Here is a 16,199-nt window from a genome sequence, read left to right on the forward strand (position 1 = left end):
TTTTAACTCCCCCAACTTGAATGGCCCCCTGCTCCACGGTGCTGTGGCCAGGTTGCTCATCCTCCCTGCAGTCCCTGCTCCTGTCCCCACAGGGAGTAAGAGCCTCGAACCTGTTGGACAAGTGCAAGGGCTGCGGCTCCTCCAACACTACCTTCTGGATCCCCGTACCTGCCTCACTTCTAGTCACACCATCCTGACCCTGGCCACGGACTACATCTGAATTAATTAATCTAATTGGTGTGACTACCTCATGATACACAGAGTTCAGGTAACTCTCCCCCTCCCTGATGTGTCTGTGTTTGAAGCTCGGACTCCAGCTCTTCAACACGGAGCCAGAGTTCCTCGAGCAGCCAACAGTTACTGCAAATGTGATCACCGTGAGCATCAATGGTGTTCACCAGCTCCCACATATTGCAGCAGCAACACATCGCCTGATCTCCCATTCTATGTAATTAATTAAATTTATTAATATTATTCTTAAATATCCTCTGCCCCGATTCTAGATGGCGAATATTACACCTTAGAAACTATAAACCAAAGAGATTTAAGCTTAAAATGGAGAAATACTTACCAACCAATCACTTACCCGCTTTCTGGTGACATCACACTTGGATTACTTTTTACCTCTCTCCTTCCAGACTGGAGACTGGTCGGCCTTACCTGGGTCTCTGGGACTTTTATAGCCCCGCTCTGCCGCTCGAGATTCCCGCCGATGCTGTGAGGCCTTACCTGGGTCTCTGGGACTTTTATAGCCCCGCTCTGCCGCTCGAGATTCCCGCCGACGCTGTGAGGCCTTACCTGGTCTCTGGGACTTTTATAGCCCCGCTCTGCCGCTCGAGATTCCCGCCGACACTGTGAGGCCTTACCTGGTCTCTGGGACTTTTATAGCCCCGCTCTGCCGCTCGAGATTCCCGCCGACGCTGTGAGGCCTTACCTGGGTCTCTGGGACTTTTGTAGCCCCGCTCTGCCGCTCAGGATTCCCGCCGACGCTGTGCTGGAATATAATCCAAGACCGTTCGCTGGGAAACAACCTCCTCCCACAGTGTGACTATTCCTAGCTCCAACATCAGCACTTTTATTTTAAAAAGTTTACTTAGCAGATGGTTTCTCTTAATCCACCAAGCCTAGAAATAATCTTGTGTGTGAAGGATGTACATCATTCTTGAATGAAGGACACAATATAAAGACCGGTAATGAAAACCACTACGAAATGATGTATTTAAAACCTGCTGTTGGATTAAGGTGGCAAACTTTCATTTTTAAAAAGCTTTAGTTGTGGAAGGGCCTGGGAAGAATTCTGACAGCTCCATACAGAACAAGACAGTCGAGGTTAGGACAAAACACCGTTTATTGATGTGGTTACAAATAGTATTCATTACATTCGGAGCAGGAGACTGTTTATACAGAGGTGAAAGGCACCAGCAAACTGCAAATAAATCAGTAGGAGGGGCGAGGATGTTGTATCGAACTGCCAATGCTTCTACACCTGAAATACACACACACACAATCAGTCTCCTAAATACAACACAGCCTTTTCACTGAGTGGGAGTGAAGATTATCAGACAGTAAGGCATCACGACAATGAATCTCTCTTCATAAGTTTCAGTAATTTAGTCAAACAGAATTGATCTTGTAAATGACCCTGTCCTTGGCCCCATGAGTGCAACAAGCCACCTCAGGTTAGTTTATTTCTTTTTTGCCAGGATCGTCTCCCTCAGAAAAGCCAGACTAGAAGTGTTGGGAAGCACTAGGATCCTTAGTAAGAGTCAGCTGCCCCCGGCCCAACCATGAAAAGTCCAACATTCTAGTGCTATAGTTTCTCAAACACATTAGCTGAGGGTTAGCAGGTTGCAAGTTCACAAACCACACTGTCAATCTGGACTGTTCATGGAGATTAACATGAATCTGGTCATTCATGTGGAAATGACTTATGAAATAATAGTGGGCGGCCTGCTGGTGGCGCTGTCCAGGGAGAGTATAAATACTCGGGCATGGGCCCAGCTTGCTCAGGACATTCTTTAACAGGAACTAGTGAAGGACAACTAGATCTCCATGTTGTGAAACAGTTGATTAAAGCCTTGTTTAATACTCAGACCAAGTGCCTAATAGTTTTCTTACGTCAGAGATTGTACAGAAATATGTTTCATCTCTAGCCCAATCCAGCTGTATGCAACCTTGAATTGGATCTTCAAAGATTACAGCACTCTCACCGTAAGGAAACGATCAATGCTCGGTGTGCAGAATATACCGAGATTGGTTTTTTACACTTTTACAAGAGTTGAAAATTATAGCTGGTTCCTTCAATAGCTTGCGTAAGCTCACGCCACGGACTCTCTCACGCCACAAGCTCGGAATTAGTGCAAAACTTTTCACAGACACTAAACTTTTGTGCCTAAATACTCCACAGGTTCACCTGATCTCCCAATGTAACTCTGGGCGGAAGAGGAGTGGAGACAAGTTTCGGCAGGAGATTCCCTGCAGAAATTCTACGTCATGGAGCGTAAATAAAGTGGGGAGGTCGGAACTGACTGAAGAACAACGAGACAATCTCTTGCAGAGAGTCTCACTTCTCTTCACACCAGCCAAGCCTAACACCGACTCCGCAATCAGGCCGTATTTACAACACAGGTGCAACATTGGTGCCGACTGAAAGTGCTTTGCACCAATACTACAGTTACAGCGTGAATGCTCCCTAACTGTCGATTCTCCGCTACAAACCTAAGTAGTGAAACACCAAAGGAGGGGACACGAGAGCACGCCAGAGCAGAGGGAAAAAGCCAGTGGCAACCAACCCTCCTCCCCACCAAAAGTGCTTAACTGACATAAGGACAGGAACCTTCAGCTGAAATACTACCTGATGTAACTGATCTGACTCACGATCACTGGCTCCTCCCTGGAAATGTTGGACTCCTTTCCTCACTCACTTCAACAGAAGCCGCTTCAACCCAGCCGTTCCCAGTACTTACCATTCATGCTCGCAGGAGTTGATCAATGTGGTTCTGGATGTCACTGTACACAATGTTATATAACTCCTCCTTTGGTTCGGTTCCATCCAAGTCAACTGTATTTGAAAAGTAGCATTAGAAGGAATGTCAAGATATTGTCAGAATATCGACCTTATAGCTTGGGAATTGGGGGAGTTTGCTTTAAACAAAATCAGACCCCATAGTCCAGGAACCAATACAGAAAGTAGGTTAAACCCTGAACCCAACGGCCTGCCTCGAGCGAAGCTCGGTTTTATAAACTTCACTAGACAGTAGTTATAATGGATTTAATGTGGATCCCGATTACCTTTCATTATTCTGTGTCATTAAAACATTCGCTGCAATCAGACAGGAAATCAGTGTGGCTGACACTATAATTATATAATGTTGTAAACTGTATTAAATGAGTTTATATACTCTTAACCCTGAATTATGATGTGTATTTTCAGTAAGTAAGCAAGTTTGTATATTGCACACAGCGCCAAACCCCTTCGATCACCATTTCTAGCAGAATTATAGAAACATAGAAGATAGGAGCAGGAGTAGGCCATTCGGCCCCTCGAGCCTGCTCCGCCATTCAATGAGATCATGGCTGATCATCCAAATTCAGTACCCTGTCCCTGCTTTCTCCCCATATCCCTTGACCCCTTTAGCCTTAAGAAATATATCTAACTCCTTCTTGAATATATTTAATGAATTGGCCTCAACTGCCTTGTGTGGTAGAGAATTCCACAGGTTCACCACTCTCTGGGTGAAGAAATTCCTCCTCATCTCGGTCCTAAATGGCTTACCCCTTATCTTTAGACTGTGACCCCTGGTTCTGGACTCCCCCGCCATCGGGAACATCCTTCCTGCGTCTAGTCTGTCTAGTCCTGTTAGAATTTTATAAGTTTCAATGAGATCCCCTCTCCTTCTAAACTCCAGCAAGTATAAGCCCAATTGACCCAATCTCTCCTCATACGTCATTCCTGCCTTCCCAGGTATCAGTCTGGTGAATCTTCACTGCACTCCCTCCATGGCAAGAACATCCTTCCTCAGATAAGGCGACCAAAACTGCACACAATCGGATCCATTCGACCTTTTAGAACATTTTTACAATTTTACAAAGAATCTCGCGCCCTCCCTTCCTAGAGAGTTGTTTATATTTATGATTGAGATCTGCAATAAGAGGCAGGATTGTTGAACCAAATCGAATGGGTCTTGATGCTGACTAACAGACTTTGTGGATCTGAAGTGCAGGTTTCTCACGGCCTGTGCAGTGCAGAGTAATAAAGACTCGGGCACTCTCTGAATCTGTGCAGTCTACTCACACACATCAACAGTCATGTCAATCATTATCTGTTTATGTTTCAGGTACATGGGCCACACGTGTTTCTCAGAGGCCTGGCGGGTCCGGCACTGTGTAGTTCCTGCCACTGTCGAGAACAGAAAGATTGTGTTAAAGAAAATTAAACACTTCCTAAAATTAGGCACCAAAACTGGAAGAAAAGGTGTTTTTTTTTTTTTTTAAACTGACCTCCTCCTCCTCCTTTTACATTCTTCATATGGAACATACATGAAGTAGCGAGAGTTGAACATGTTGATCAGTGGCCTGTGGACAAAACATCCAGCACCCGATTACATTCAGCAGGAGTGAGCTGGTGAATGCTCAATCCACATATTATTAAAGGATCCAATTTCATATTTTCCAACACATTTGGGAGTTGAATATTCTCTGCACTCAAAGAAAAATAAGTGATTCCTTCAAAAGTTGGCAAACAAACTACTGTTGATCACAATGCATTGTTAAAGTCTCCTATCCAACGTTAGTGGGAGTGGTATATAGACCTCCAAACAGTAATGCGGAGGTTGGGGATGGCATTAAAAGGGAAATTAGAGAAGCGTGCAATAAGGGCACAGCAGTCATCATGGGTGACTTTAATCTACATATAGATTGGGCTAACCAAATTAGTAACAATACTGTGGAGGAGGAATTCCTGGAGTGTTTACAGGATGGTTTCCTGGACCAATATGTCGAGGAGCCAACCAGAGATCAGGCCATCTTAGTCTGGGTATTATGTAATGAGAAAGAATTAATTAGCAATCTTCTTGTACGAGGCCCCTTGGGTCGGAGCGATCATAATATGATAGAATTCTTCATTAAGATGGAGAATGAAGTAGTTGACTCAGAGACTAGGGTCCTGAATTTAAATAAAGGAAACTATGATGGTCTGAGGCGCGAGTTGGGTAGGATTGATTGGGGAATGTCACTCAAAGGGTTGACGGTGGATAGGCAATGGCAAGCATTCAAAGACTGCATAGATGAACTACAGAAATTGTTCATCCCAATATGGCATAAAAATAAAACAAAAAAGGTGACTCAACCATGGCTAACAAGGGAAATTAGGGATAGCATAAGATCCAAGGAGAGGACATATAAATTGGCCAGAAAAAGCAGTAAACCTGAGGATTGGGAGCAGTTTAGGATTCAACAAAGGAGGACAAAGGGATTAATTAAGAGGGGGAAAATAGAATATGAGAGTAAGCTTGCAGGGAACATAAAAACTGACTGCAAAAGCTTTTATAGATATGTGAAGAGAAAAAGATTGGTGAAGTCAAACGTAGGTCCCTTGCAGTCAGAATCAGGGGAATTTATAATGGGTAACAAAGAAATGGCAGACCAATTAAATACATATTTTGGTTCTGTCTTCACAAAGGAGGACACAAATAACCTCCCAGAGATGTCAGGGAACATAGGGCCTGATGAAGGGGAGGAACTGAAAGAAATCAGTATTTGTAAGGAAATGGTGTTAAGGAAATTGATGGGACTGAAGGCCGATAAATCCCCAGGGCCTGATAATCTACATCCTACGGTACTTAAGGAAGTGGCCCTAGAAATAGTAGATGCATTGCTGATCATCTTCCAACATTCGATGGAATCTGGAACAGTACCCATGGATTGGAGGGTAGCTAATGTTACCCCACTATTCAAAAAAGGTGGTAGGGAGAAAACGGAGAATTACAGACCGGTAAGCCTGACATCGGTAGTGGGGAAAATGCTAGAGTCCATTATAAAGGATGTAATAGCTGAGCACTTGGAAAACAGTGACAGGATCGGACAAAGTCAACATGGATTTACTAAAGGTAAATCGTGCTTGACTAATCTCCTGGAATTTTTTTTGAGGATGTAACTGGTAAAATAGATAAGGGAGAACCAGTGGATGTGGTATATTTGGACTTTCAGAAAGCTTTCGATAAGGTCCCGCATAAGAGGTTAGCGTGTAAAGTTAAGGCACATGGGATTGGGGGCAAGGTATTGACGGATAGAAAACTGGTTGGCAGACAGGAAGCAAAGAGTTGGAATAAACGGGTCTTTTTCCGAGTGGCAGGCAGTGACTAGTGGGGTACCGCAGGGATCGGTCCTTGGACCCCAGCTATTCACAATATATATTAATGATCTAGACGAGGGAACTAGATGTAATACCTCCAAATTTGCAGACGACACAAAGCTGGGTGGGCGTGTATGCTGTGAGGAGGATGCCAAGAAACTCCAGGATGATTTGGACAGGTTGGGTGATTGGGCAAAAGCATGGCAGATGCAATATAACGTGGATAAATGTGAGGTTATCCACTTTGGTGGCAAAAACAGGAAGGCAATTATCTGAATGGCAATAGATTGGGCGAAGGGGAAGTGCAACGAGACCTGGGTGTCCTTGTGCACCAGTCGCTGAAGGTAAGCATGCAGGTGCAGCAGGCGGTTAAGAAGGCAAATGGCATGTTGGCCTTCGTAACGAGAGGCTTTGAGTACAGGAACAAGGATGTCTTGCTGCAGTTATACAGGGCCTTGGTGAGACCATAACTTGAGTATTGTGCGCAGTTTTGGTCACCTTATCTGAGGAAGGATATTCTTGCCATGGAAGGAGTTCAGCGAAGATTCACCAGGCTGATACCTGGGATGGCAGGAATGACATATGAGGAGAGATTGGGTCGATTGGGCTTATAATCACTGGAGTTTAGAAGAATGAGAGGGGATCTCATTGAAACTTATAAACTTCTGACAGGACTGGACAGACTAGATGCAGGAAGGATGTTCCCGATGGTCAGGGAGTCCAGAACCAGGGGTCACAGTCTAAGTATAAAGAGTATGCCATTTAGGACAGAAATGAGGAGGAATTTCTTCACCCAGAGAGTGGTGAACCTGTGGAATTCTCTACCACAGAAGGCAGTTGAGGCCAATTCATTAAATATATTCAAGAAGGAGTTGGATATATTTCTTAAGGCTACAGGGATCAAGGGGTATGGGGAGAAAGCAGGGACCGGGTACTGAATTTGGATGATCAGCCATGATCTCATTGAATGGTGGAACAGACTCGAGGGGCCGAATGGCCTACTCCTGCTCTTATCTTCTATGTTTCTATGTTTCACACACCAGTACTGATGTAAGCAGAGCTTCACCACATACTAATGCTCTGCTATTAGACACTCCCCCGACATTACCCTCACCAACCAGTAAAACTCTCCCTCCAATGATCCAGGGAGTGAATCTTGTCATCAATAGACAAGAGGTTTATTGAGTGTGTGACCTCCCAACATGGAGCCTTGGCCAATAGGAGTGTGGAGCTAGTCCTATCCAAGTTACGGGCTCACCTGGCAAGGCTCTGGGTTGGGAGCACAGTGTGTGCTGAATCTACTCAGTAAGGGAGCCAGAAATGATGTTACATCAATGGTCATTGAATACCAGAGTCCGTTAAAAGAGGACACATTCTCATACACAACACATTGTTTACAGCGATCTCACCAAGGAAAGGGTAGGACTTCCATTTCGACAGCACCTTTCACAACCTCAAGATGTCCCAAAGCTCTTTACAGCCACTGAAGTACTTTTGAAGTGTAGTCACTGTTGTAATTGGGAAATGCAGCAGCCAATTTGCACACAGCAAGATCCCACAAATAATGACCAGATAATCTGTTTTAGTGATGTTGGTTGAAGGATAAATATTAGCCAGGACACCAGGAAGAACTCAAGACTCTGGAGTGGGGCTTGAACCACGACCGTCTGATTCCGAGGCAAGAGTGCTACCACTGAGCCACGGTCGACACTTGACCAGTCCTGAAACCTAATCAAACAACAAAATGGTGTCATTGGATTCTGTCACCAACACTTGTTCCATTTGTACCAGCGAAGCACCGGATTAGATAGAACTTGTAACTGCCATCCTCAGTGAAGAGGGTGACCAAGATTTAGAATGCTGATCGAATACTGCAGGATGTAGCGTAAAGGCCTAGGAAAGCAGCAGTGAGGGTCCAGCTTGTCAACTTATTGCCATTTTGAGGAAGAAAATTCTGAAGAGGCCGAGGAACGGTGGTGTTGCCGAGGATGTGATACGTGAGCGCATTTTATAAAGTTAGGTTTAGCAGCCCAGCTGGGTTTTAATGTACAGGAAGAATGTGTGTCAGCAATGTAGCACTGGGGGAGTCCCTGCTTACACTGAAAACTGCAGTCAGAACCTTTCCTTCAAACACAGATATAAAGGCAAATAGTCGCATCCCTGCCACAGGGAAAGTCATCGCAAGAATCCTCCTCAATCGCCTTCTCCCAGTGGCTGAAGAGCTCCTCCCAGAGTCACAATGCGGATTCCGCCCACTAAGGGGTACAATGGACATGATCTTCACCGTGCATCAACTACAAGAGAAATGCAGGGAACAGCACCAACCGCTGTACATGGCCTTCTTTGACCTCACAAAGGCCTTTGACACCGTCAACCGTGAGGGATTATGGAGTGTCCTCCTCAAATTCAGCTGCCCTCAAAAGTTTGTCACCATCCTCCGCCTGCTTCACAATGACTTGCAAGCTGTGATCCTGACCAACGGATCCACCACAGACTCAATTCACGTACGGACCGGGGTCAAGCAAGGCTATGTCATCGCACCAACGCTCTTCTCGATCTTCCTGGCTGCAATGCTCCATCTCACCCTCAGTAAGCTCCCCGCTGGAGTGGAGCTAATTTACAGAACAAATGGAAAACTGTTCAACCTCCGTCGCCTCCAGTCCAGATCCAAGGTCGTCCCATCCTCTGTCATCAAATTACAGTATGCAGACAATGCTTGCGTCTGCGCACACTCTTGAGGTCGAACTCCAAACCATCATCAACACCTTCACCGAAGCGTACGAGAGCATGGGCCTTACACTAAACACCCGTAAGACAAAGGTCCTCTACCAACCTGCCCCCGCCACACAGTACTGCCCCCCAATTATCAAAATCCACGACGAGGCCTTGGACAACGTGGACCACTTTCCATACCTCGGGAACCTACTGTCAACAAGGGCAGACGTCGATGACGAAGTCCAACACCGCCTTCAGTGTGCCAGTGCAGCCTTCAGTCGCCTGAGGAAGAGAGTGTTTGAAGACCAGGACCTCAAACCCGGCACCAAGCTCATGGTCTACAGAGCAGTAGCGTTACCTGCCCTCCTGTATGCTTCAGAGACATGGACCATGTGCAGCAGGCACCTCAAAGCACTGGAGAGGTACCACCAATGCTGCCTCCGCAAGATCCTGCAAATCCATTGGCAGGATAGGCACACCAACGTCAGTGTTCTCGCTCAGGCCAACATCCCCAGCATCAAAGCTTTGACCACACCCAATCAGCTCCGATGGGCGGGCCACAACGTCCGCATGCCCGATACGAGACTCCCAAAACAAGCGCTCTACTCGGAGCTCCGACACGGCAAGAGAGCCCCAGGTGGGCAGAGGAAACGCTTCAAGGACACCCTCAAAGCCTCCTTGAAAAAATGCAACATCCCCACCGACACCTGGGAATCCCTGGCCCAAGACCGCACAAAGTGGAGGAGAAGCACCCGGGAAGGCGCTGAACACTTCAAGTCTCTTCGCGGGGAGCAAGCGGAAGCCAAGCGCAAACAGCGGAAGGAGCGCGCGTCAACCCAAGCACCCCACCCACCCGCCCCTTCAACCACCGTCTGCCCCACCTGTGAAAGAGACTGTAGGTCCCGCATTGGACTCATCAGTCACCTGCGAACTCATTTTTTGTATGGAAGCAAGTCATCCTTGGTTCCGAGGGACTGCCCAAGACTGGGGGAGTCCCTGCTTTCACTAAAAACTGCAGTCAGAACCTTTCATTCAAACACAGATATAAAAGGCAAATAGTCGCATCTGAAGATTAGTTCCTTACGTGTGAGTGTAGAGGAGGAACCCCTCAACAATGAGGGGATAGCAAAATACTGCAGATGTTGGAAATCCGAAATAACAACAGAAAATGCTGGAAAAACTCAGCAAGTCAGGCAACATCCGTGGAGAGAAATTTGAGTTGACGTTTCGGGTTTGACCCTTCTTCAAAACTGGAGAGAAAAGGAACTTCGATCTAGTTCCTTTTCTCTCCAGTTTTGAAGAAGGGTCAAACCCGAAACGTCAACTCAAATTTCTCTCCACGGATGTTGCCTGACTTGCTGAGTTTTTCCAGCATTTTCTGTTGTTATTTCCCTCAACAATGAGGATGTGGATCCGGTCGTCCTGGTCTTCAGATTTAGGAGGAGTTTCAAGAGTGTTGTTGATACCGTGTGAATGCTCGAACTTCACTGGGTTTTCAATCCAAGCAGTGATGGTGCTCATCATAGCCTCCATATCCAATGCAGTGATAACTAGAAATTAACACACATTGCACAATGCAGATACTGTTACTATCAAATACCCTGTGCCCAAATGGTTTAATTTTGAAGTTAATTTTATTTCAATAAAGCATATGGAAACATTAAGTTACAACTGACATAGAAACTGGGCAATAAAGAGGTACAGATTTAGGATAAAACAGTTTACCACACTTGCAACGAACCATCTTAGACCGTTCATGCATTTCCACGTCACCTATATTAGCTACTGTATATTAGTGTGGGACTGTGTGTATTTATCGCAGGTCAGACCCGTAGTCTTACCATCATACTGCTTAAAGCCATCTTCACCAACTTCAATCTGATCTTGGGGCTGAAACAGTGATCACAGGATACAATGTACAATCGTCAAAACACAACATTCAGACAACTCGCGACTTAGTTTAATTGTCACAAATCATCATTGAATGGGACCCATTAATGTTTCAGAAAAATTTTAAACAGTAATCTATGGAATGCCCCAAGTTCACCCAAATAAACCATACTCGCCAGCTAAACAGATTAATCGAGTCATTTCCAGTGTAAGGGAGAATTCACTTCGACCATCCAGTAAAACAACAGCAAATATTGGACTAGACAACGGAACCTCCTTTGGTGTTGTCCAAGAAAAGCAAGGATAAAGGAATTCCCCTCCCCCCCCCCACAATAACAATGCTGTTGGGGAAACATTGGGGACTTGGAACTTTGACGCTCCATCTAATGATAGAAATCAGCAGCAGTCGGTGTGACTGTGACAGGTACCGTTAAAGTAGGCCAATCCTATCGCGAAGCCGCCGAGAGGCGTGACCGATTTGAATACCCAGAATACATAAAGTTGTGCAGTGTACAATTGAACATCAAATTTGACAGAAAGGTTTGGCCTCAGTACAAAACGTTGTAAACAGAACAAGTGCAGCATCTCTCTGTCTGCTGAGTCACACAAACTGACTGCAGCTGGAGTGAAGGCCGGCGACAGGAGCCAACAGACAGCTGGATCGCTGCAGCAATCAAAAATTGATCAAATTAAAGCCTGTTATTAATTAGTATGATGGAGAAGAGGAAGATTTGTTCTCTGAAATACTATACATGTGATATCAATAGATTGGCTCACGAGATCTTGCCATGCTATTTCTCAGCTCTCTTGTAAATAGCTGGAATGGTGAAGGGATTTGCTGATAAGATCCGCCCAGATCACTCCGTGAAAAACTAAACACAGGCGGAAAAAAGAATTGGAATGACCGTTTTATAAGTGAGGTGTTATTTAGCTAAATAAATTTTAAAAAGAAAGAGCTTGCATTTATATAGTGCCTCCCATGACCTCAGGAGTTTACAACCAATGAAGTACTTTTGAAGTGTGGTCACTGTTGTAATGTAATGAGCAAAACTAGAGGCCATCAATATAAGATAGTCACCAAGAAAGCAAACTGGGAATTTAGAAGGAACTTCTTTACCCGGAGGGTGTTGAGAATGTGGAACTCGCTACCACCGGGAGTGGTTGAAGCGAACAGTATAGATGCATTTAAGGGGAGGCTAGATAAGCACATGAGGGAGAAGGGATTAAAGGGTTATACTGATAGATTTAGATGAGGAAAGACGGGACGGGAGGAGGCTCGAGTGGAGCATAAACGCCAGCATGGACTGGTTGGGCCGAATGGCCTGTTTCTGTGCCGTATATCCAGTGTAATCAAGGTGGCAACCAATTTGTGCACAGCAAGATCCCACACTACCGCACTGGGAGTGTCAGCCTGGACTGTGGGCTCAAGTTTCTGGGATGCGGCGTGAACCCACAACCTTCTGACTCGGAGGCGAGAGAAAGAGAATGAGCCACAAATCTAATCTCACTGGATATCTAACAACAAATCTCCTTCACACCGGGTCCAACTGACCCGAGCCCGGCCCCCTGGACACACCGGGCTGACCCGAGCCCGGCCCCCTGGACACACCGGGCTGACCCGAGCCCGGCCCCCTGGACACACCGGGCTGACCCGAGCCCGGCCCCCTGGACACACCGGGCTGACCCGAGCCCGGCCCCCTGGACACACCGGGCTGACCCGAGCCCGGCCCCCTGGACACACCGGGCTGACCCGAGCCCGGCCCCCTGGACACACCGGGCTGACCCGAGCCCGGCCCCCTGGACACACCGGGCTGACCCGAGCCCGGCCCCCTGGACACACCGGGCTGACCCGAGCCCAGCCCCCGGTTAAAGCATCGACTGGGCTAGGAGCCCCAGCCTTTATTTCCATTTAAAGTGTTAAGTCTCACCTTGAAGAAGTCATCCTGGTGGACCACGCAGCAGCTCGGCAGTGATTTGAGGCGGCGGCGGGTCAGCGTAGTCTTCCCGCTGTTGGTCACCCTGGGGAGGGGAGGAGAGCGGTCAGAGTCCGGGGGACCAAATAACCTGAGGAGCCGGCTCGCACCTCGGCCTCACCCCCCGACCCCTAGCCTCGCCCTCTGTCCCACGGCCTCACCCCCGACCCCTGACCTCGCCCTCCAACCTCACTCCGACGCCTGACCTCGCCCTCCGACCCATGGCCTCAGCCCGACCCCTGACCTCACTCTCTGACCCATAGCCTCACCCCTGGCCTCGACCCCCCCCCACCCTCTGATATTGGGGGTGCAGTAGCTTGGTGGTTGGACCAGTAATCCAGAGGCGCGAGTTGAAATCCCAACACTGAGATCGCAGCAGCTGAGGAATTTAAATTCATTTAAATAAATATGGAATAAAAAGCTGGCATCAGTAACGGTGACCATGAAACTACCGGATTGTCGCAAAAAACCCATCTGGTTCACTGATGCCCTTTCGGGAAGGAAATCTACCGCCCTTCCCGGGTCTGGCCGGTGAGTGACTCCAGACCCACAGCAACGCGGGGACCCGGGGCTCCCGCCACCAGCTCAGGGCGACAAACAAATCCCGCACCGGGGATCGGACCCTGGGCACCAACCGCGGGCCTCAGCCCACTCACTCCGTGGCAGCGGAATCCAGGCCAGTGTAACGCGAGCCCCGGCGGCGCATTGCGCGGGGGTCCCGGGGCCTCACTCACCCTCCGATGCCGATGATGTATTTCATCCACGAGGGGGGGGAGGGCCGGGCCGGGCTTGGTGCTCGAGCTCCAGGTCTGTCAGCGGCCTCTCGAGTCCATAGCTCCGGCTGACAGGACAAACTGCCGCTCGAGCTCCGGGGAAGAGACCGGAATGAAGGCCGCCCATTGGAGGAGAGCTCGGGCCCGCCCATTGGAGGAGAGCTCGGGCCCGCCCATTGGAGGAGAGCCCGGGCCCGCCCATTGGAGGAAAGCCCGGACCTGGCCATTGGAGGAGAGCCCGGACCCGCCCATTGGAGGAGAGCCCGGACCCGCCCATTGGAGGAGTGTCTGGGCCCGCCCATTGGAGGAGAGCCGGAGTCCGGCCGCCCATTGGAGGAGAGCCCGGGCCCGACCGCCCATTGGAGGAGAGCCCGGGCCCGCCCATTGGAGGAGAGCCCGGGCCCGCCCATTGGAGGAGAGCCCGGGCCCGCCCATTGGAGGAGAGCCCGGGCCCGGCCATTGGAGGAGAGCCCTGACCCGGCCATTGGAGGAGAGCCCTGACCCGGCCATTGGAGGAGAGCCCTGACCCGGCCATTGGAGGAGAGCCCTGACCCGGCCATTGGAGGAGAGCCCTGACCCGGCCATTGGAGGAGAGCCCTGACCCGCCCATCAGGCTCTTCAACAGTTGTTCACATTGTTGGATCTCAGCGAACAATTTAACCAACAACTCACTTTATTCCGTGTTTTCTAAAACAGACTTTACAAAATATTCTTTCTTCAAATAGTAGCTATCGCGGAAATGTTGGAGCAGCTCCTGAATTTAAAACGAACTCGACGCGAGTTGGCGGCTCAGCAGCAGTTCGGGCCTGGCCTGGTCTAGCGGGCCTAGGGTGCCGGGGCCTAGGGTGCCGGGGCCTGGTCTAACGGGCCCTGGGGTGCCGGGGCCTGGCCTAACGGGCCCTGGGGTGCCGGGGCCTGGCCTAACGGGCCCTGGGGTGCCGGGGCCTGGCCTAACGGGCCCTGGGGTGCCGGGGCCTGGTCTAACGGGCCCTGGGGTGCCGGGGCCTGGCCTAACGGGCCCTGGGGTGCCGGGGCCTGGCCTAACGGGCCCTGGGGTGCCGGGGCCTGGTCTAACGGGCCCTGGGGTGCCGGGGCCTGGCCTAACGGGCCCTGGGGTGCCGGGGCCTGGCCTAACGGGCCCTGGGGTGCCGGGGCCTGGGGTCTCTGAGACTCGGATTTCACGGAGCGGCGCTTTCGGATGGAAAGGCTGGAGTTTACCTCCTGCAGTTGTGTGTTTTATAACTAACTTCCACAGCTGCAGATTCAAAAGGCAAAATTCCACATTTATAATTAATTTTGAAACAAAAAACATTTCATACGATGCAGCCGCTGCTATAATGTACTACTACAACAACTTGCATTTATATAGCGCCTTTAATGTAGTAAAACATCCCGAGGCACTTCACCGAGGAGTAATAAAAAAAAATGGACACTGAACCACATAAGGAGACATTCGGAGGGGTTTAGGACAGGCGACCAAAGAGCTGGGTTGTAAGGAGCGTCTTAAAGGAGGAGAGCGAGGTGGACGGGTTTAGGAAGGGAATTCCAGGATGTGGGGCCTAGACGACTGAAAGCACGGCTGCCACTGGTGGTGTGAAGAGGTTTGTACAAGAGGCCAGATTCAGAGGAACCGATTTTGGGATGGTGGGGGGGCTTGTCGGGAGGGTTAAAGCCAGACAACAAGGATGAGAATTTCAAATTTCAGGCATTGCTGGACTGGGAGCCAATTTCAAACAGAGAGGATTTGGGTGACAGGTGCATTGAAGATCACACCGGGTGGAGGAAGGAAGACTAACCAGGAGAACATTGCAACAGTCAAGTCTGGAGGGGACATAAGAAATAAGAGCAGGAGTAGGCCACACGAACCCTCGAGCCTGCTGCGCTATTCAATAAGATTATGGCTGATCATCGACCTCAACTCCACTTTCCCGCCCGATCTCCATATCCCTTGATTCCCCATGAGATCAAAAATCTATCGATCTCAGCCTTGAATATACTCAAAGACTCCGCATCCACAGCCCTCTAGGGCAGAGAATTCCAAAGATTCACAACCCTCTGAGTGAAGAAATTCCTCCTCATCTCGGTCTTAAATGGCTTACCCCTTATCCTGAGATTATGCCCCCTAGTTCTGGACACTCCAGCCAGGGGAAACAACCTCTCAGCATCTACCCTGTCAATCCCCTTCAGAATCTTGTACGTTTCAATGAGATCACCTCTCATTCTTCTAAACTCTAGTGAGTATAGGCCCAATCTACACAATCTCTCATCATAGGACGGCCCTCTCATCCCAGGAATCAATCTAGTGAACCTTCGTTGCACCGCCTCCAAGGCAAGTATATCCTTCCTTGGATAAGGAGACCAAAATTGTGCCCAGTACTCCAGGTGTGGTCTCACCAAGGCCCTGTACAATTGTAGCAAGACTTCCTTACTCTTATACTCCAACCCCCTTGCAATAAAGGCCAACATGCTATTTGCCTTATTGCTTGCTGTACCTGC

General features: G+C 48.8%; 2 protein-coding genes across 2 annotated transcripts in view; one reads left to right on the top strand and one right to left on the bottom strand.

The window, feature by feature from the left end:
- The window catches only part of sqor (sulfide quinone oxidoreductase), a 100,742-nt gene extending 97,335 nt beyond the window's left edge, over positions 1-3,407 (top strand). Inside the window, exon 11 of the mRNA XM_085968279.1 lies at positions 2,408-3,407. Within this exon, the coding sequence (XP_085824405.1) occupies positions 2,408-2,417 (10 nt within the window). The 3' untranslated portion in view covers positions 2,418-3,407. The remainder of the gene's footprint in view (positions 1-2,407) is intronic.
- Positions 1,331-13,819, bottom strand: mibp2 (muscle-specific beta 1 integrin binding protein 2). The gene is given in 10 exon segments (XM_085968284.1): positions 1,331-1,486; positions 2,967-3,061; positions 4,295-4,362; positions 4,364-4,399; positions 4,501-4,575; positions 10,152-10,172; positions 10,458-10,617; positions 10,909-10,957; positions 12,886-12,976; positions 13,665-13,819. Coding segments are annotated over 9 exon segments (618 nt in total). The 5' UTR covers positions 13,691-13,819; the 3' UTR covers positions 1,331-1,486; positions 2,967-2,969.
- Between the last annotated feature and the right edge of the window lie 2,380 nt (positions 13,820-16,199).

This window comes from Somniosus microcephalus, chromosome 27 (assembly GCF_052327205.1).
Source record: "Somniosus microcephalus isolate GS21.2 chromosome 27, FLI_Smic_1.0, whole genome shotgun sequence".
NCBI lineage: Eukaryota > Metazoa > Chordata > Chondrichthyes > Squaliformes > Somniosidae > Somniosus > Somniosus microcephalus.